The sequence below is a fragment of the Nuphar pumila genome, chromosome 10, assembly GCF_984573655.1.
Source record: "Nuphar pumila chromosome 10, dmNupPumi1.hap1.1, whole genome shotgun sequence".
Classification (NCBI taxonomy): domain Eukaryota; kingdom Viridiplantae; phylum Streptophyta; class Magnoliopsida; order Nymphaeales; family Nymphaeaceae; genus Nuphar; species Nuphar pumila.
Genome location: NC_143258.1, coordinates 31,892,498 through 31,914,181, shown reverse-complemented (window position 1 = coordinate 31,914,181; position 21,684 = coordinate 31,892,498). Strand labels below are relative to the sequence as shown.

At 36.7% G+C, this 21,684-nt stretch overlaps 1 protein-coding gene across 1 annotated transcript in view; it reads right to left on the bottom strand.

Moving 5' to 3' along the window:
• The window catches only part of RAPTOR1 (Regulatory-associated protein of TOR 1), an 85,440-nt gene that overhangs the window by 38,530 nt on the left and 25,226 nt on the right, over positions 1 to 21,684 (bottom strand). The window contains exons 11-17 of the mRNA XM_090018906.1: positions 5,621 to 5,704; positions 5,392 to 5,502; positions 4,734 to 5,087; positions 4,444 to 4,633; positions 3,266 to 3,877; positions 2,772 to 3,101; positions 2,118 to 2,241 (exon numbers count right to left, since the gene is read on the bottom strand). Of these exons, the coding sequence (XP_089875032.1) occupies positions 2,118 to 2,241; positions 2,772 to 3,101; positions 3,266 to 3,877; positions 4,444 to 4,633; positions 4,734 to 5,087; positions 5,392 to 5,502; positions 5,621 to 5,704 (1,805 nt within the window). The remainder of the gene's footprint in view (positions 1 to 2,117; positions 2,242 to 2,771; positions 3,102 to 3,265; positions 3,878 to 4,443; positions 4,634 to 4,733; positions 5,088 to 5,391; positions 5,503 to 5,620; positions 5,705 to 21,684) is intronic.

The window sequence follows — 21,684 nt, the reverse complement described above, 5'->3', positions numbered from 1 at the left end:
TATCGGTCGAAGAACAAACGTGAAACCCAGTAATAAAATATAAATTGTGTGTTGAGTTACAACCGAAAACCTAACTTGAACTTCAAGAATTGGTGCTCGTTTTGAGCATCCGCAACTTTAAGGAAAAGTGGAAACTAAATTTGTATGCATTCAATAGGAACATGCATGCAAAAGCAACTATAATAAACAACTTAATAAGTTATTCATGCATATACATTGAATCATGCATATTTATTATTCAGCATTAGTTCATACATTCATGTTTATTCTGTCTCGCATGATAATTATTATTGCATGATATTTGTTTAAATGCTTGAATGGTAAGTTGATTATGATGAATTTTTGTTGTGATAATACTTTGAAATTTATGCATGAATTTGATTTATGTTATTTCCTTACTGTTTGGATTTTTAGAAGAATTCATACAAAGGATTTTGATTCTTACCCATTTTAAAAAACGGTTTTACGGGTCGAGGTGCTCAGTGATGGGTTGAGTTGCTAGCTGGAGACTGCAAGCCTTGTGTGACTAGTTCTGGGTTTCTTGACAGATTGGCTCATTATGTCTCTTTCAGTTTATTTGACATTATTTATTGATTAATAAACTTGCTTATTCTTCGTTGATTCAATTCAAAGTTTGTTTGTGGTTTGGCTGTGAGACCCCGGATCCTTGGGTTTGTTTCTGCAATTGTTTAAAAAAATCACTATTTTTACGAGGATTATTTGGGATCGTTACAGATTTTGTCTAGTCAAAAGACGTTAGTTTTTTATTGAAGAGAGGCATCTCATACTCTTCACCTTGGTTTGTTTGGACAATCCATAGTCAGACATGAAGCCATTGAAAACTATTGTGAACATTTGACAGTTCCTTTCCAGCTTGCTTTGCAGCCTAAGGACTAATGGATAACATGTAGGATAGTTTTGTCTAGGATAAAATGAACCCCACCCATCAATATCCATGTGTGTGCGCATGAGAGTCCAACTATTAAAAAAGACATGCATCATTTAATTTTATGAACATGTATATAAAACCACATCTTTTGCTAAAACCTATGTCACGTGAATATTCCATTTTGATTCCATGCCAAATTCCCATGTATGTTGTCATATTGGAAACTTATATCCCCGTGGCCGTATCCATGTGACAGTGTTAAAACCTATGATACCCAAACACTCCATTTTGCCCTCTGTACCTGTGTCGACACGCGTCGACACCCGGACACGCCATTTTACCCTCCGAACATACAAGTTTGTATTTAATTTATAATTTATAATTGTATTTTCAGTTTATAACTTTATATTTTCAGTATATAATATATATTTCAAATATAGCATATATATTTAGATTATATTCAGTTTATTTTGAATTTATTTGTATTTATGTGATATATATATATATAGCCGTGTCCCCGTACCCAAATTTTTTGGAATTGCTGTGTGGTACCCGTACCTAGGTGACAGGTTAAAACACACTACTATTTTTATCAATTCCTCAAACATACATTTAATTTGTCTATTACAACATAGCAATGCATGTATAAATTTACAAATATAAACAACCATCGTACTCCACAGTGATTATGTTATTCTGCCATTGGTTCATTTTTCAATTCACATTGGTGGCACCAAGATCTTTGATCCAAATAAAACTGTTTCTTAATGAGAAAACGACAAAATGAGACAATAATCTTGAGTTTATATGATGATCAGTGCATTATAATTTTTCCATGCAAGTCAGAAACCAAAGAGGTATGTCACCCAACAAGGGTGGCTCAGATCACTAGTTTTGGCCTAGCCGTAGACAAATAATGGTATGAACGCAAAGATATGAGTGTTTGGTGAGGTAACACCATCCAAATAAAACTCTCTTGATGAGAAAATGGTAAAATAAGACAATAAGCTTTAGTTTATATGATGATCAGTGCATTATAATGTCCATGCAAGTCGGAAACCAAAGAGAGATGCCATCCAGCAAAGGTGGATCAAATCACTAGTTTTGTCCTTGCCATAGACAAAATGGTATGAACACAAAGATCAAATGTCTGGTGGGGTAACACCATCCAAGATAGCTGTTACATGTCCTACCAGGCAATGTAAAACATTTACATCCATGATATTACCTGATTCTTTCACTCTCATCTGCAGCAATTACTATAGGAGAGAAGGGTTGCAGCAACATTGCTTTTATGCCGCTCTCGGACCTGATATCCCAACTGGCAATTTGATTGCAAAGCTTGCTAACAGCTGGCAAGTCAACAATCACACAAAATGAGATTACAAAGGAAAGTTTAATAAGAAGTGAGACAAGGATGAATGGTGCCAATGTAAACACACAGTCACCAATATCTGCCGATATTTTGAAAATATTGTGGTATTATCGGCAATTTCAAGGTTGTCGATATTATCGGGAATATATCGCGATATTTTCAAAATATCGGCAAATAAAAAATATCATGAAATTTTTGTGATGTTTTTTGAGCTTTTTTTTATTTTAAGTTTGCATTTCCTATTTTTTTGTTTCTTTTAGATTTTAAAACCTTTAGAACATGTTTCTTTATATTTTTGAAAGAAAAATAATACAAAACTTATTATTTTCTTGGATTTTTTGTTGTTATTTATATTTTTTAAAAAATTTTAAACTCCCGAGATTTATCAACTTTTGAAAATCTCTCCAAGAAATATCCTCGCCGAGAAATTACCTTTAACGATACAGGTGACTATGTGTAAACATCAACTCTGAAACATGAAACAATAGGATAAATCGAAAGGCTCACGAGAATGTTGGCATTTTGCTATACAATCCAATGCAATTCTTTCCCTCTCTTCTCTTTTCACCAAGGCTTCTTCATTCTCATCTGCCGAGGTCAGAAGGGGCCTTGAGAAGTGACCAGAACTCCAGTTATACATAGCTGATTGTGGAAGCAAGCAACGTTCTGAAAGTCCAGAAGTCCCAACAGACCCTAAAAGTGAATCAGCCAATCCAGAGTCTGCAGAATTTAGTTGGTTTGGCCTGAACTCCAAAGAACACACTCTTCGCATTCCAGTCAGGTAGTTTTGCCGAGGAGGGCTAACAGGAGGAGTCCTGAACGTCATTGGCAAACGACCTGATAAAAAATAAACAAGCTTGAACTTGTATCTACAATGTCCAAATATTCTAGAGGTGCATGTACTAGTCCACATCGTAAAAAGCTTTCAAATCAAATGGCAGACCTAGAAGCTCGAATGGGCTGTGTTAATAACTTAAAGAGACATCTGACAAAGATTTTACCAGCATTCATGTCAAACCAAGATGATGACCGAGCCAATCCAGCAAGGGGAGTTGTTAGAGGTGCTGTATCACCGTGCTGAATATTTCCACTTGGCCGCAAAGAATTTGTTGGCACTTGTTCAATACCAATCATAGAAAGTATACGCCGACCAATACCAGCAACGCGAGGAGATGGGTCTTTAGCTAGGGCATACACAGCCATAACACATTGAGAATATACAGCATTATCCACTGCCTTTGGCTTTGAAAAGCTAATGATCCCATTGCTGGTAGCATCATTTAATAGAATAGCAGAATCAGAACGCTCAGAAGAATTATCTGACAATGGAGAACCATGCATTATTCCAGAAGCAAGTGGGCTACTAGCGGAAGTCCTTCCATCACGAATGAGGGCAGTGTTATCACTTCCAACCCTCAAAACAGGACCAATCTGGGAAGAGACAACACTTGCAGTATGCAAAAACTGTGAGGAACCTGCATAGCCACTAGATGGACTACGGATATTTGTCAATGATGGCAAAGCACTTAGCAGAGAGTTAGATTGTGTTTTCCAGTATGCAGCCGCTGTAGACTTCAGATGCTTATTGTGCCCAAATGCAAATCTTCCCAGAGCTGCAAAAGAATAGCATAATAAGAGAACTTTGAACTCTTCAAATTCCTTGATATAAAAACTTTTCCCCACATGCGTGCACCTACACACCATCTGTACACCACACATACACACAAGCATGCACACACATGTATAATATATTCATGATAAAAGGATTTTCCACTCATATGTGCACCCATACAACGGCCCACCCACTAACACACCACATGCAAACAAACAGAAGCATAATACTCTGTGTGTGTGTGTGAGTGAGAGAGAGAGAAAGAGCACTGCATAAGAAATATTAACCAACAGGAAGCCCCAATCAGATAAGAAAATTAATGAAATTTCATCAGGTTTGGATACTCCATATACGAGGCATAATCAGTCAATAATGGGTGGTACTCTGGTAAAATTTCAGCTGGCTTTGTGAATCTGATTGTCCAAGTAAACAATATGCATCAAGCATGTTTTCATGCACATGCATGAAAAATTGTCCATAATAAGTGTTTGCATGGGTAACCGCACCTTTTAATTCAAGCTTTGGTAGAATCAACATATTTAAAAGTTGTAGGTTGAATGCTCATACCTACAGCAACCTCAGCCCTAACCAGAGGGCTTCCATCAATGACAACATCAAAAAGGCTTTGAACTATATTCAACTCAACCTTGCTTTTATCATCATCATCACAGTCATCATCACATCTTAGACCATCTCTCAATGAATTGGATCCAACATCCAGCAGTGTACCCAGTCCAAAAACAGCCGATGCTCTGACCTGCAAAAGATGAACTATAATCCCTGTATGGCTTTTGCTGGAAGCCTGGAACAAACAACGTATAACATGTATTCAATTAAAGGCCAAGAGAAGGATAGACCTCAGGCTGAGGCTCTGACAAAAGACGCTCAAACGTTGAAGGTGCACCTAGTTGCAAACCAATAATCTGCGCTTCAGGAAAATCCTCCCACAGCTTTCCCAAGCACAGACAAAGCCACTGAAGAAGCAGGGGCTCTGTCTGTACATCATGTGGATTTGGAGTGTTCAGATGCCGCAGGCATATATCAATTAAGTCAGCTTGAACACAGGCTTCCTGCCCATGCCGGTGTCCATCAACAATAACAGCAAGGACAAATGCAGCCATTGCACGTTGTTCAGGATAAGCATCCATGCTATCAAGAAATTTGATGAAATATAAGTGCCCCCCATCTTTTACTAGATCAACCTGACAAGACTATACTTGCAAAGAGAACAAACTTTCAGGTGATTTCCACAAAATCAGGAACAGAAAACAAGAGAAACACTCAAAAGAATAACATAACAAGACTAGAGGTTAAAACAGAAGAAAAAAAACAAAATGAAAGATCCCAAGTATTTCTTTGTAATTAAGGCACCTAATTTTTTAATATAAAGTCCTAAATTATGGAAAAAAGAAAGAAAAACACATCGATTGGCTTAAACTGAAAGAAGCCAGCTTCACTGAGACAATTTTGGAGCTTCAACACCTTTTAAAAGAAGATGCACTGAAATAGCATTACCTTATCAAGAGCAAGGATTTTAGTCCATATAAAGACAAGAATTTCCCGTAGTTCCATGGCTGTAGTTTGCAGCAATTTCAGCACATAAGGAAAGATTCCAACTGACAAAGCCTGGAAAGGAACAAAAGCAATCCTAAGCTAACAGATAAAGTATATCTTCAGGTAACAGGAATAAACAAAGAAAAAATGGGCAAAAGTCTACAAAGCAATAGAATTGTAACTAAATTACCAGATCAACAGCCCAAGGCCCCATATCCAAGAATTTTCCAAGAAGAACCAGAGCACGAAATCGGTGAGACTGACTAAGCAAAACCTGGAGGAAGTCAACATAAGAACCTAATGAAAGAAAGAGGATAAAGCTCCACAAACATGAAATATCCAACATTAACAACTCCCTAAAATAACAGACTGCATACGTATTTCCTGATACATGAAATTTTTATTGATATAACAGATGAGATATGGTTTGAACCATGGTGACAAATATCGCGACATTTACGAAAATCTTGTGAAAAAAAATGTGACATAAATTGTAGACGTTTTAAACGGTTAAATCTCGCGAGAACTTTTTTGTGTGTGACAATTTCTCTCGATATTATCGCGAGATTTACTAAATCTCGCGATAATATTGTGATATGTTTGTCGCACTTTTTTTTTCACAGTTCTTTCAAGTTTTAAAACCCTTGAAACCCAAGGTCCCCTTTGCAAAAAAACATAAAAAAACCTTGCTCTGAGAGGGGCGACAGCCGGCTACTGCAACCAACCAACGACTGCAAGTCTGCAACAGAGTAACCGGTGCATCTCTCTCCTGACTTTTCCATACCATAGGTGCGTTTTATTCGTCGATGGGTGGGAGGTGTATATGTAACAAAGGATTGTTTTGGGTATCACTGTGCATCTCTCTGTTTTTGGGCATCACTGTGCATTTGTTGCTGTTGGCAGCTGCATCTCTCTGTTTTGGGCATCACTGTGCATCTTTCTGTTTTTTGGGCATCACTGTGCATTTGTTGTTGTTGGCAGCTGCATCTCAGCATTCATCATTGTGCATTTGTTGTTGTTTCCGAACTCTTTGGTCGACTTGCTCACATTTGTTTCCGAACTCTTTGTTTCCATTTATGTGGTAACTTGGTATTCGTTTGACTCTTTTTTCATCTATGTGTCTTTGTCTCAATTACCTACCACGCTAAGTTTTTTTTTTTACCCCTTCCATCAACTGTTTGATTCTATTGCAGTGTTCTGCACACTTGATGGCCTGTTTTACGTTTAAAAGAGTAGGTTTTGCTTTTAGGAAATAAAAGAACACCTAGAAACTGTGGCTCTGAGAGAGGAAATTGATCAGGATGATGTACCAAAGAATTTGTCTCTTCATATGACACAATATCCAATTCCTTGGATCCCATATAATATCAGAGAATTGTTTAGTCCAATATTTTACCATCATTTTTGCAAAATGATTTAGCTCTGAGGGGTATTTATAGGCTTCCAGGAAGGGTTTCATGGCTATCCTTTCAGAACAAAGGCAAATGAAAGGAAAACAATAAAAGAAGGAAAGGACATGATCATCCTTCATACCATATGAAGGCCTCAAACTTTTGAGTGCTCGAGCCTTGGAATAAAATGTGCTCAGGCTCATGGTCGAGTCAAAATGTTTGGATATTTTACCATCATTTTCATGTTCTCTTCATGTTCCCCAAACATGTATATTTTATCTGCATCAACATGCATCTTACTAGCTGAGAATTCATACTGGGTTAACAATCTCAAACTCTTTCTAATTCCATGCATATACAACAACAACAACAACTACGCCTTCATCCCAGAACAATTGGGGTCGACGATATGAAACAAAAAAGAAAATCATTCTGGGTCTTCCACATGAATCCTTCTCCTCCAATCATTTCTATCAAATGCCATGTCCTCGGTGAGGTTCAAAGCATTCATATCCTTTCCTATCATCTCCATCCAAGTCTTCCTAGGCCTACCCCGACCTCTTTTAACTAATATATTTTCTCATTTCTCCATCATTCTAACTAGAGCATCATTAGGCCTTCGCCGAATATGTCCAAACCACCGTAAACGATTCTCTCTCATCTTATTTTCAATGGGTGCAACGCCTACCATCTTACGTATCTCCTCGTTCCGAATCTTATCTTTTATTGTATTACCACACATCCATCTAAGCATACGCATCTCAGCTACACTCATTTTTTTAATATGATGTCTCTTGGCAGCCCAACATTTTGTATCATATAGTAAAGCGGGCCTAATAGTCGTTCTATAAAACTTTTTCTTCAACCGCAATGGCATTCTATGATCGCACAACACTCCAGATGCACTTTTTAATTTCATCCACCCAACCTTTATCCTATGATTTACATCTCCATCAATTTCTCCATACTTTTGAATGATAGATCCCAAATATTTGAAACAATCATCCACCGGTATTTCTTGCTCACCATGCTTCACTACACTCTCATCACTACTTCGTTTCTTATTAAACCGACATTCCATATATTTTGTCTTACTCATACTCAGCTTAAAACCTCTTGCTTCCAATGTATGTCTCCATAATTCTAACTTAGCATTAACCCCAGCTCTAGACTCATCAATCAAAATAATATCATCAACAAACAACATATACCACGACACATTTTCTTGAATTGATCTTGTAAGCTCATCCATCACTATAGCAAATAGGAAAGGGCTTAAAGCAGATCCTTGATGTAACTCAACCGTTATAGAAAAATTGGTTGTCACCCCTCCACAAGTGCGGACATTGGTTACTACTACTTCATACATATCCTTAATTATAATAATGTACTTGAGAGAAACGCCTTTCTTCATCATTGTTTACCAGAGAACGTCCCTAGGTACTCTATCGTATGCCTTCTCCAAATCAATAAAAACCATATGCAAATCTTTGTTCCTCTCTCTATTTCTATCAATAAGTTGTCTAAGAAGATGTATAGCTTCCATAGTTGATCTTCCAGGCATAAAACCAAATTGATTCTCCGATATCATGACAACCTTCCTCAACCTAGACTCAATCACCCTCTCCCAAAGTTTCATAGTATGACTCATGAGTTTTATACCACGATAGTTTGTGCAATCTTGTATATCACCCTTATTCTTATATAGAGGTATCAAAGTACTCTTCCTCCACTCATTAGGCATCTTATTTGTCCGCCAAATCTTGTTAAAAAGATTTGTCAACCATTTTAAACCTTTCTCTCCCAAGCATTTTCAAGCCTCGATAGGTATACCATCTGGGCCAACTGCCCTTCTTGATTTCATTTTCTTCAAAGCTTCTGCAATTTCTTTCTTTTGAATCTTGCGCATGAAGTCACGATTCATCTCATGAAAAGGAATGGACAAGTCTCCAAGATCCTGAGACTGACTTCCATTAAATAGCTTATCAAAATAATCTTTCCATCTCTCCTTAATCTTCTCATCTTTGACTAAAACCCTTTGTGTTTCATCTTTGATACATCTAACCATACTCAGATCCCTCGATTTCCTATCTCTCATCTTTGCAAGCCTATAAATATCCTTCTCGCCCTCTTTGGTATCCAACTTGTCATAAACCTCCTTATATACCTTATCCCTCGCATTTCAGACTACTTTTTTAGCTTCCTTCTTTGCTATCATATACTTCTCCAAATTCTCATTATCATGACTCTTAGATTTCTATAACACTCTCTTTTAACCTTAATAGCTAATTTGACATCCTCGTTCCACCATGATGTATCCTTACCTAACGGTGCACCGCCTTTAGACTCACCCAAAACCTCCTTAGCCACCTTTCTCATGCCACTTGCTATCTTATTCCACATTGATTCTGAATCCTCCTTGAGACACCAATCAACTTCCTTAACTACCTGCTTTACAAACATTCTTTGTTTAGCTCCTTTCAGTGCCCACCACTTAATTCTAGGATCTATCCTATGTCTATCACTTTTGCGGCATTGTCTAATTCTAAGATCTAAAATTAGGACTCTATGTTGTGTAGCTACACTTTCTCCCGATATAACCTTACAATCGATGCAACAACCCCTATCTCTCTTTCTAAGTAAGAAAAAATCTATTTGACTCGTATTAACCCCACTTTTAAATGTTACTAGGTGAGACTCCCTCTTCCTAAACCAAGTGTTTGCTAAGATCATATCACAGGACAAACCAAAATCTAAAATCCTTTCTCCACTTTCGTTTTTTTCTCTTATACCATAGCCTTCATGGATACTCTTAAATCCATCACTACTAATGCCCACATGTCCATTAAGGTCACCGCCGATGAAAAGCTTTTCTCCATAAGATATCCCTTGTACTACTCCATCTAAACCTTCCCAAAATTGACGCTTAATGGAATCATCTAAACCTACTACTCCATCTAATTCCATGCATATGTTTAGGTGATTTTCTTGTTTAATTTCTAGGGAACCTAGGAACGTGCTGCAATTCCTGCGGTGCTTTTCTGTGAAAAATAATGTTCCAATGTGCAGCTTGGTATACCTTTGAAGCAAGTTTATGTCCTTTAGTAGTTGTCCTGATGTACATTTGTTAACAAATCCTAGCTTTTGCTGAATATGGTGAACTATGTCACATGGGTGCGGGTGCGGGTGCGGGTGCGGGGATTCGGCACTTCCAAAAAACCCGGGTGCGGGGGTGCGGCAGGGGCAAAATGTAAAATATATATATATATATATATATATATATATCAAGGGGGTCAGCAGCTCTGTCAGCTGTCAGCAGCTGACAGACAGCTGCTGCGGCTGTCAGCAGCTGCTGCGGCTGACAGCAGCTGCTGCAGCTGACAGCAGCTGCTGTCAGCAGACTGCTGCAGCTGTTCTGACAGCTGCTGCTGCTGTCAGCAGCTGACAGACAGCTGCTGTCAGCAGCTGTCAGCATTACTTTTTTTAAAAAAAAATTCGCAGCCCATTTGGGCAATTTTTTTTAAAAAAAAATAAATCCAAAACAAGAATGGACCAAAATGATCCTGGGTGCGGTCAACGCAGCCAGGATAGGGTTGACCGCACCCGGTGCCGCACACGCACCCGCGTCGAGTCGCGTCGACGCGGGTGCGCCACCCTGCTAGCCGAATCCCTGTGACATAGATGGTGAAATATCATTGTATATCCTTATGGTTTCTTTGTTTTGAAAATCCTGACTTTGTGCCAAATGAAGGGAAAAGTATGTGCTACATTTTATTTTATTTGAATTTTTTATTTTTTAGATTTTTTGAGAATTTATTTGATTTTTAAAAAAAAAATCCGAGATTTTGCTGGAAAAAAAAAACTCGAGAAATATTCAAAAAGTTGAAAATCTCCCAAGAAATTCACTGCCGAGAAATTGTTGTTTTAAACTTTTGTCACTATGGTTTGAACCAATGGCATAACTCACCAAAAATTGCATATATAAATCATTTGATTAATTCTGTAACATATTTATATAATACCCATTTGCAGCGTTGTGCTTTATATTCATGCAAATGAAGTTGATGCGAATGACAAGAAATTAAAATTATTGGAATAAATTGGTCAAGTAATAATATGCACTAATAGATCCGCTAAAGAGGAGAACAAGAAAATTACTAAAACTGGTACTTAAAAAGATGAGGCTGTATTAAAACGTTACTATCCAAGCAAAAGCAGAAAGTGGTAAAATACAGAGATATCTAGTGTGGCCAATGGAAAACAAATGTTAAAACTAGCTAATCTATGAAGTCACTAGCAATTAGTGCACTTTTGAATCCACACAGGCAACCTTAGAACACAAAAACTGAAAGCCCTACAACAAGAATTTGATGGTTTTCTTTCAAAAGCATCCAAAGACATGCATTACCCATAGGAGAAAATGGCAACAAAATGCAAAAAAGTGAACCAAAATTTAATTGAAAAATAAAGCATACCCACTCTACAAATAGATTTTCGTTTTTAGAGGGTTTGAAAACATACATCTCGTTCTTGGTTTGACAACTTCTCACTTGAGATTCATAAGTATGAATTTTCACGCTCTCTACCGGATCACTCATTATTCATTTTTAGAAGTCAGAATGTGATCACCCTATTACTAATTTATGTGGATGATAATGTCATCCCAGGAAACTCTGAGGATCACATCAAAGAAGTGAAAAACCTATTAGGTCAGAGGTTCAAAATGAAAGATCTTGGTGCCTTGCGTTATTTTCTTGGAGTAGAAGTCGATAGCCGGGCTCACAGCTTAACTCTCACTCAGCACAAGTATACGATAGATGTTCTCAGCAAGGCAGAAGCCTCTAGGAACTCCAAGTGTGCTAGACCAAAAACTAGGTGCTCATAATGGAGACCGGTGTGACGATCCCACCAGGTATCGCAGTCTAATAGGGATGTTACAGTATCTCACATTCACTCGACCCGATATTGTTTATTCAGTCAATCAAGTAACTCAGTTTATGCATACGCCACGTACTGGCCATATGGAGGCGGTTAAGAGGATACTCAGATATCTGAAAGGGACCATTGGAGATGGGTTGATATACTCTCCACAGTCGTCTGGCAAGGATGTGTGTGAACTTACTATATATTGTGATGCAGACTGAGAAGGGGACCCTGATGAACGAAGGTCTACATCAAGATATTGTGTCTTTATTGGAAGAAACTTAGTCTCTTAGAGTAGTAGAAAACAAAAGGTTGTCGCTAGATCAAGCACCGAGGTTGAGTATAGATCCATGGCTGTTGCTACTGCCGAAGTCACAGGGGTCAGACATTTACTAACTGAAGTGGGAGAAACGATTTCTCGCTCTACCTTGTTGTGTGACAATCAAAGTGCTCTCGACATGTCATTCAATTCAGTACATCACAGTCGCGCTAAGCATATTGAGATCGACCAACATTTTGTAAGACAAAAAGTTGAAGAAAAAGAGATCGAGCCTGAATTTGTTAATACTGAAAGACAAGTTGCAGACATATTTACAAAGGGCTTGACAAAAGATCGTTTTTGGATGCTTAAAGGCAAGTTGTTCATGGTTCAAGACCATGATCAACTTGAGGGGAGGTGAAAAAGTAGTGTTTTGTATAGTGTTTTGTATATTACACTTGTCTGAATGTACATTGTATTCTGGGTCTGGATATTATACCAGACCCGGACCCATATTTTATATCAAAACATTATAAATACATGTTTTTAGGTCACAATTTCAATAATGAAATTGTGACAGTCGCAGGCCCTCTTCTCCTCTTCTTTTCTCTTTCCCACAAAACAGGTTCTAGAGAAAAGACTCACATCTTGTGGGGCATTAAACATGATAAGGCCTTTTAACATAGTAAATAAACCATGCTAAACACATTTGTACAGCTAGATCTATCATTTGGTGGATAGATCCATACAAACAAGAATTTGTACCACCTATAAATATGATACAGGATCTGTGCAAAATATTGGTGCTAAATGAAACATTTTATTGGATTTTCGACGTGTTTTCAAAATTCTGACCGTACAGATGTGTTCAACATGATTGATTTAGTAGAAATCAACACTTGGATCATGCATTTTGGATGAAAAAAATGGTATTTGGAGACTCAAAAACTTATGAAAATTATAGGCTGTTTGATTTTTGAAACATTATAAAAACATATCCATGCATCAGAATCAATTGCTCCAAGAAATGATTCCTATAAAAACAAGCATATAGATCACATCTCTACAGTCAGATTTCCTAAAAACACCAGAAATCCAATAAAATATTTCATTTAGCATCATGTCATATATAGCACGGATTTTATATATATATATATATATAAAGATCAACAAAACTGCCCTTCCATATAGATCATCATGCCATTACCCTACTAAAACTCCCCTTCCTATTGATCAGTCACAGCAGTACTCTTTTTTAGGTTTTGAGACCATCTCATGAACGACCTGCTTCTCATTTTGGCATTCTCATTTGATCACTTGCTCTTGACCATCAAGTCTACTACATTGGACTAAGGGTTTGCTCACTGTAAACACCGTTCGACTTGTATGTGTTAAGCATATACCTAGTGTTCATTCTGAGCCAAGATCAAACACTGATTTTGAGATGGATTGGGCCTGCTTAAGGTAGAACCTGGTATAAGGTTAATGTTTGCTACCGTCGTTGGTAAGGAACTCCCTAGTGAAAAACAATATTTTTTTTAATGGTTTTTGCACATATGACCTTCCAGATGTGATCTACATGTTTGGGTTAGTAGAATTAGGTGCATGGATCATGATATTACGTGTATGTAAGATTTTGCTAGGATAGAAAAATTAATGGCCTACAATGTACCAAAATTTTCAACTCCCATAAAAACATTTTGGTCAAAAATAACCACACGCTGTGAGTTCTAAGTAGTGGGTTCCTTACTCACGAGGGTACCAATACTCCCCCCCACCCCCCCCCCCCCACACACACACACACCGAAGTAGTTGCTAACCACTTTTTTAGTTAACTAGGCTTTCAAAGGGGTTTTCCCATGTTTTACTCAAATCTGACAGTACAGATGTGTTCGGCATGGTCAATTTACTAGGAAACGACACTTAGATCATGTTTTTTCTATAAAAAACATGATCTTTTAAACCTTGAACATTTAGGAAAATCTTAGACCGGTAAATTTATAAACCTTATAAAAACCTACCTGTGTATCGGAATCGGATGATCCAAGAGTCAGTTCCTATAAAATGAAGCACGTAGAATGCACCGTATGGTCCTATTTAACAAAAAAACAGAAAGACTCTTCGAAAGCCCAGTTAGCTAGAAAAGTGGTTAGCAGCTACGACCTTCTATAGTCACTAGAATAATGAGAACTACAACGTGAACCATGATTTTCACAGATTTTTTGTTCTTTTCTCTTAAATCTAATTGTACCAATGTGATCTACATGCTTGGTTTTACAAGGACCAGCTCTTGAATCATCTGATTACGATGCATAAAAAAGAGTTTTTTTAAAGCTTTAAAATTGACAGCTCATAATCTTCATAAATACTCAAGCATTCAAAAATAATATTTTTTCATCAAAAATACACCATCCAACAGTTGATTCCTAGCAAATTTACCATGCCGAACACAATAAATACTCAAGCATTCAAAAATCACATTTTTCATCGAAAACACACGATCCAACAGTTGATTACTAGCAAATTTACCATGCCGAACACATCTAGATGGTTGGATTTGCAAAAAAAGCGTTGAAAATGCCCATATTTCTAGTTTTCACATTTCAGTTCTCATACTCTAGTGATTATATATATAGTAGAAAACACTTTTTCAAATTTTTCCAATTTTTTTGTAGTTTTAACCTTACATATGTGATCTAGATTACGAAGGTGAGGAGCTTTCATGGACTAGCCACTTTCCATTAATGGTTTCTCAAGAATTGTTACTTTATCTTTTGAGTTGTTTCCGGATCAGTTGCTTAAGATCTTTGTCTCCACCCAATAGAAAAAAGTAGAAAAAAAAGGCCACCCTTTCTAATGGCAACCAAGATACGCATAGTGATTCAATCTTTGGGAAAAAAATCTTGTAAAAACCTTTTGGGAAACTTTCGCATTACACATGACAAATTGGTGTTGGTTGGCTCACTATTTTTAAACCACTATAAAAGAAGCAGACATCAACCAACTCTTTGATATGAATGAACATGAAGAACGCAGGCACCACAAATGCAAAAAGCAAAAATTATAAGCCTAAAAATAACTAAGTCACATCTTCAGAAAAGGAAGTTTTATCTTCATCCAAGAGACAAATGGTAAGCGTCTCATGGCTACTACCCTATCTCCATGCTACATTCTTTTCAAAGTTTAAGGAAATTCTATTTGATCTTCAACCATTGTTCTAGGTGCCCACAAAGCATCTCAAACAAAGTCAATCAGTTGACTACCTCTATCTGTCTGTCAACAAGATAGAGGTTATTTAACAATTGATAACTAGTAAGATTCTTATTTGAAAGCTACCATGTTGACCTTCCCTTTTGCACTACTACCATGGGGTTGACCCCCATCTCCGAATACCAAATCATCTCAGCGATCCATTTTGACTTATCCCAAAAAAAAATAGACTTAAAAAAGAGCTCATTGGAGTGAATGATTTACCATTGAATATTCGGTTCTTCCTTCAACTTGGGATTGAATCATAATACAAGAGTTATGAATTAATTATTATATAGAATATTAAATAACAATAATAATAAATAATAATTTAAGAAATAAGGACTTGAGTTGTGATTAATCATTTTATATTTCAGTACAATCTTGAAGTCGTGCTCAAACAAGAGAGATCTGGATACCGGGTTAATTTAGATGGATAGCATGCGAGCAATAGCGGATGGACTGCCGACCCGATTTCGAATTCTCTTTCTTCAAAATTGGATAAAAAACCCTTCAAACTGAATCTTCTTCCTATAATTTCTTTAGTAGAAAACATGTTTTGAATCATGTTTTGGCAACATCTGAGTTGGTTTCCCAAGGTCTTCAAAAATCAATGGTCCATAATGTACCAAAATTTCATGACTTAGGAAATCATATTTTTACATAAAAAAAGATGATCCAAGGTGTGATCCGCAACAAAAAAATCATGCTGAATACATCTAACGCCAGATTGAGTGGACACACACACACATATATATATATATGGGTGATGTTTGCTTTAAAAAATGTAACATTTGCTTTTTCAGTTTTCTTGCACATCTGACCCTTCAGATATGATCTACATATTAAGTTTAGTAGAAACTGACCTTTGGATCATGTTATTCTGATGTATGTCAGATTTTAGGAGGGTTGAAAAATCAACGACCTACAATGTACCAAATTTTCAAACCTCAAAAAACATATTCTGCATCAAAAAACTATGATCCAAGAGTCAGATTTGGTCAAAACAACCTCCGCCTATAGGTTCTAACTAAGGGGTTCCTTACCCACCAAGATAGGAAATGCTATCTAATATATATATATATATATATATATATATATATATATATATATATATATATATATATATATATATATGTGGAAAAAGGCTAGTTGTGATCAACATTGATAGAGTGCAATTTTGGATCAAATAAGAAATGGGCATGGTTGACTGCATCCAACACAACGGGACTTTAGTTGCCGCACCCATGTTGCACAACGTCAACACGGATGCACCTATGTGTCTTGGAGTGTCTGTTTTACTTAGCATCTGTTAGCCCTCTCAAGACCCAATTGCCATTTCTCAAAGCATAATTTTGTTATCTTGGTACATCCTATTGAACCCTAAGGCATGAGAGCAAGAAATCAAGAGAACAAGAGAAAGAGAATGTGAAGAGAGAAGCAAAAACCATATTTTATTAGCTTGGAAAAGAAGAAAGATACATTCATATAGAGGGGTGTCCCCTCATCCTACACTACAAGACAGAAATTGTTGACTCCAACATAATATTACATGGACAAGAATACCCCTAATAAGACTGAAATATACAAGTAAATAGACAAAGGAAGGAGTATACATTTAGTCATACAGCATTGCACGTAACTCCCAACACTCCCCCTCAAACTTAGGGTGATGTAGTGGAATCATCCCAAGTTTGCAAAGGAAAGTAATAAAATGAGACTGAACAAGACTCTTTTTTAACACATGCAATTTGGTCATTTGAGCTCACATGCTCTAAAGCAATAACTCTATTCTCATAGAACAATTCAGCTTAATGTGTTTGGCTCTCTCGTGAAATTCCGGATTCCTTGCTATATGAATAGCACTCATATTATCAGAGTACAAAAAAGGTCCTGTCAACAATAGGAACTCCCAACTCACCCAATAGCCACCTTATCCAAACAATCTGAATTGTGACTTGAGTCATAGCTCTATATCATGCTTCTGTTGTAGATATGTCAACTCTATGTTGTTTTTTGCTTTTCCATAAGATTAGAGAGTTCCCAAGAAATATACAGAACTTGATGGTAGATAAGCGATCTCGAGTAGTGCCTTCAAAATCAGCATCACAATAAGCTCTCAACACTGTAGTAGATGATGATGAGAAATACATGTCATAGTGCATACTATCCCTCACATATCTAATAATCCTGAATATTGCAGCCAGATGAACTATCTTGAGAGCGCTTATAAATTGACTAACTACTTCATAGGTAATATCTGATCTGGATATAGTAAAAAATATGAAATTCCCAACTAACTATGTCAATAATCTCTCAACACTGTAGTAGATGATGATGAGAAATACATGTCATAGTGCATACTATCCCCCACATATCTAATAATCCTGAATATTGCAGCCAGATGAACTATCTTGAGAGCGCTTATAAATTGACTAACTACTGCATAGGTAATATCTGATCTGGATATAGTAAAAAATATGAAACTCCCAACTAACTATGTATACCCCCTACAGGGTCTTCTAGCTCCACATCATTTGATGCTCGCATCTTTAGATTTTCTTTCATAAGAGAACTAACCTTCTTCAAGACATCTGCTAGCCTTGCTTTTACCATCAAATCTGTTGCATACTTGTGTTGCCCCTTCGTGAGTATGCTATCTTCAATCCAAGAAAATATTTCATATATCTCAAGTCTTTCATCTCAAACATATTGGGCAACTTTTTCTTGTTATCCTCCACCCTTTCCAAGTCATTTGTGATAATCATATCAACTACATAGAGGAATAATATGCATTCCCTATGCACAAAGGAAGACACAAACAAAGCAGGATCATGGTAACTCTTTACATGTCAGAATAAAACTCATCAACCGATTTGTTTCCTTGACACATAGCCTTCAATTCTTGTACAAGTTGATCTTGCCTAGCCCAATTTTTTTACTTGTAAATTTGTTTGAGATATGCCCATGCTTCCTTGGCCTCTTAAAATTTCAAAATATTCACAGTTATCCTCTGTTTCACTGAACCTAATATTCAGGCATTCACTGGTGCATTGTTTACTATTCATTCTTTTAATAACTTCTCATAATTGACATTTGTAGACTTTGGTCCCATTCGGATAGTCACCAAGACTCTTTTCAACAATCATGACCGTCTTTGGCCTCTTAAAATTTCAAAATATTCACAGTTATCCTCTGTTTCACTGAACCTAATATTCAGGCATTCACTGGTGCATTGTTTACTATTCATTCTTTTAATAACTTCTCATAATTGACATTTGTAGACTTTGGTCCCATTCGGATAGTCACCAAGACTCTTTTCAACAATCATGACCGTCATGAAATCATCCCAATATGCATAATTTGTGCCATCTAATTTCACTGGGACAATTTGAATTACTTCTCCTTTCTACGTACTTCACACTAAAGTTGTCAGTCGAGGAAGCGAGAGCGGAAAGCGATTCGAGAAGCAGAAGTGAGAAGCAAGGCACTTTCAAAATTTTAGGAAGCGAAAAGCGCGGGACGCCTTAGAAGCGAACCAAGAATCGTCTCGGAAGCGAGCCGGAAGTGACCTAGGAAGCAATGGGAAAGCGAAAAAAGAAAAAATATATAAAAATAAAAATACAAAAAAAAAGAGGGAAGCGAGCTTCCCCTAAATGGAAGTGTGCTTCCCCTAATTGGAAGGCATGCTTCTCAAATTTTTTTGTGCTTCCCAACACATTTCGAAAGTGTGATGTTTCGCGCTTCCGAAACGCGCTTCGGGGAAGTGTGCTTCCCCATTTCTTGTGGCGCTTCCGGTAACTTTGCTTCATACAACCCCCAAACTACAAATTCATTGCACAATACACTAAGCACAATGGAAAAAACAGCAAAATATGCTGTTTCAAACACAGCTACAACAATCATGTTATGATAGACACCAATGCCCTCATAAATATCTCTATCAAAAGAGCAGCCAGGATGCCAAGAAAAAGCAACCGAACACAAAGTCCTCTCAAAACACTCATAAAACCAAAGATGAAAACTTCAAATAGCACGATTCTAGCATCAGATGCAAAATAACACCAAAATAGCCGAAAATATAGCCACTGTCACAGTCCACATAGCATGAATACCCGAAGAAATAGTCACCACGTGAAATTATCACCCAAAGACTTCAACAAAACTCATTCAAATCACAACAATATCACCTAAAATGGATATCAGAACCTTCCTAGGGAAAAAACGACCAGATTACATCAATCTTGGGCCATCAAAACTGTCGATGAGATCATAATCGACAGGATTTCAAATCTGGTCATTGTTCAATGCTTCTCCCAGAAAAACAGAAAATCCAAAACTCACCCAATCGTCGCGAGTTTTGATTTGTTGATCTTCTAAAATTGTATTCTAGCAAAACCCCACCTTAATCAAACAAAAACTCACACTCTGGCATGATGTCAGCAAACGAAAACATAAATCGAGGCGGTCTGAACCAACAAAGGGAAGTCTTCTTATCCTCCAGCAGCCTCTTGTCCTCAATATGGCTCTAGTCTAATATCATATTGAACCCTAAGGCATGAGAGTAAGAAATCACCAACAAGAGAAAAAGAATGTGAAGAGAAGCAAAAAACAGACTTCATTAGCTTGGAAAAGAAGATACATCCATATAGAGGGGTGTCCCCTCATCCTACACTACAAGACAAAAACTCTTGACTCTAACATAATATTATATGGACAAGAATTGTAATGAAGTGTGCGGAAATGTAATATAAGAATGCTAATGCATTCACAATGTCCTACAATGGACAAGTACAAAGGCACAAAAGAGAGATAAGAGAGAAGTCCACTATGGGACAATACAACAAGCCTTAAAAGGCTACACAAACAAATTAAAAAATAGCTTTATTAGAGAGGAGCTCTTAGAAGCTTAAGAATACAAGGGGAGAACCCCCTATTTATACACAAAAGGAGATAGCCAAAAGGGAGTCATTGGGGGTTCCCACATATTGTCGTTGGGAGCCCCCAACGGTTATATTTATGACCGTTGGGGGGTCCCAACGACTATATGTGGGACCCCCAATGTGAATTAAAAAAAACAAAATAAAAGAAAAGAAAAGTAGAAAAAATAAAAAGGAATCTAACATATTTAAAATAGTTGTTTCTAGAAACAACTATGTAAAAAGATAAAAATACCCCTATCGGGTATTATATATATATATATATATATATATATATATATATATATATATATATATATATATATATATATATATAATAAGAATGAAATATACAAGTAAATACACAAAGGAAGGGGCAATACACATTTAGTCATACAATGTTGTACATGACTCTCAACACATCCCACCACCTTTTCATAGAGAAAGGATTATGATATAACATTATGAAAGAGAACTCCAACACTAAAATTGCAGTGTGCCAACTCTCTGCTTAAGCGAAGAAACCATATTGCTAAATAGTGTCCACCTCCCAAATGCCTCCTAAAGAGTCTTGGCATTTTGACAAACGGAGACCACGTAGCAATTATCAAGCAAGCAAAGAATGGAGCTCACCCTCCAATGCTCCAAGGTTGGCTAGAATTTGCACCTAGGTAGTCAAAGTGCTAGCCGGCAGATGTTTAAATAGCCTAGTCAGGGCTTAGGCAGGCCTAGTCGGAACAAATAAAAAGGTTATGAAAATACAAGATTTTCAATAATCATAATACTTTATAAAATATATATAGACATACATGCTATGTAGTCAAAAGCCCCGACTAGGCACTGACTAGTCCGCCTAGTCGGTAAGACGTAAGTAAAATGCCTAAGCTTTGCAATTCCTAGGTGGGTACCATAAAAGGTACCTGCTGCCTCCGCCTAGGCACGAGGGCAGTTTAGCCATTTATTAGTCTTATATATATTGTTATTTTTTGTATATATACAATTATATATACATGTGTGAGTTTATGTAGCTACTTTGCTTTTGGGTTTTTTTCTGTGAAACATTGAAAGCATGCACAGTTAATTTAAATTGATTATGTTTTTTATATATGTGTGTTTGTTTCAGATGATTTTTTCTATAAAATCCTGAAAGCATGTTTAGTATTATGAATTATGTAATATGTTATTCATATATGTATGTGTTATTGTGCTTATGTGAAAGATTGAAAGCATATTTTGTTGATTATACTGAATATATTATGAATAATTGAAAAAAATATATATATATATATATATATTTGTGTGTTGTATACAATTATATATGTATATTATGGTTATGTATATTAATATATTTTGTGAAAGCATGTGTAATTTTGTACTTGTGTAATGAAAACATCTTATTAGTAAAAGAATTAAACATATATTTATGTATATTTTGTGTACCTTTTTATATTGTAATTGGGGTGCCAACTAGTCCGAATAGTCCCGCCTAGCACTCGACTGGTCTTTTTAAAGG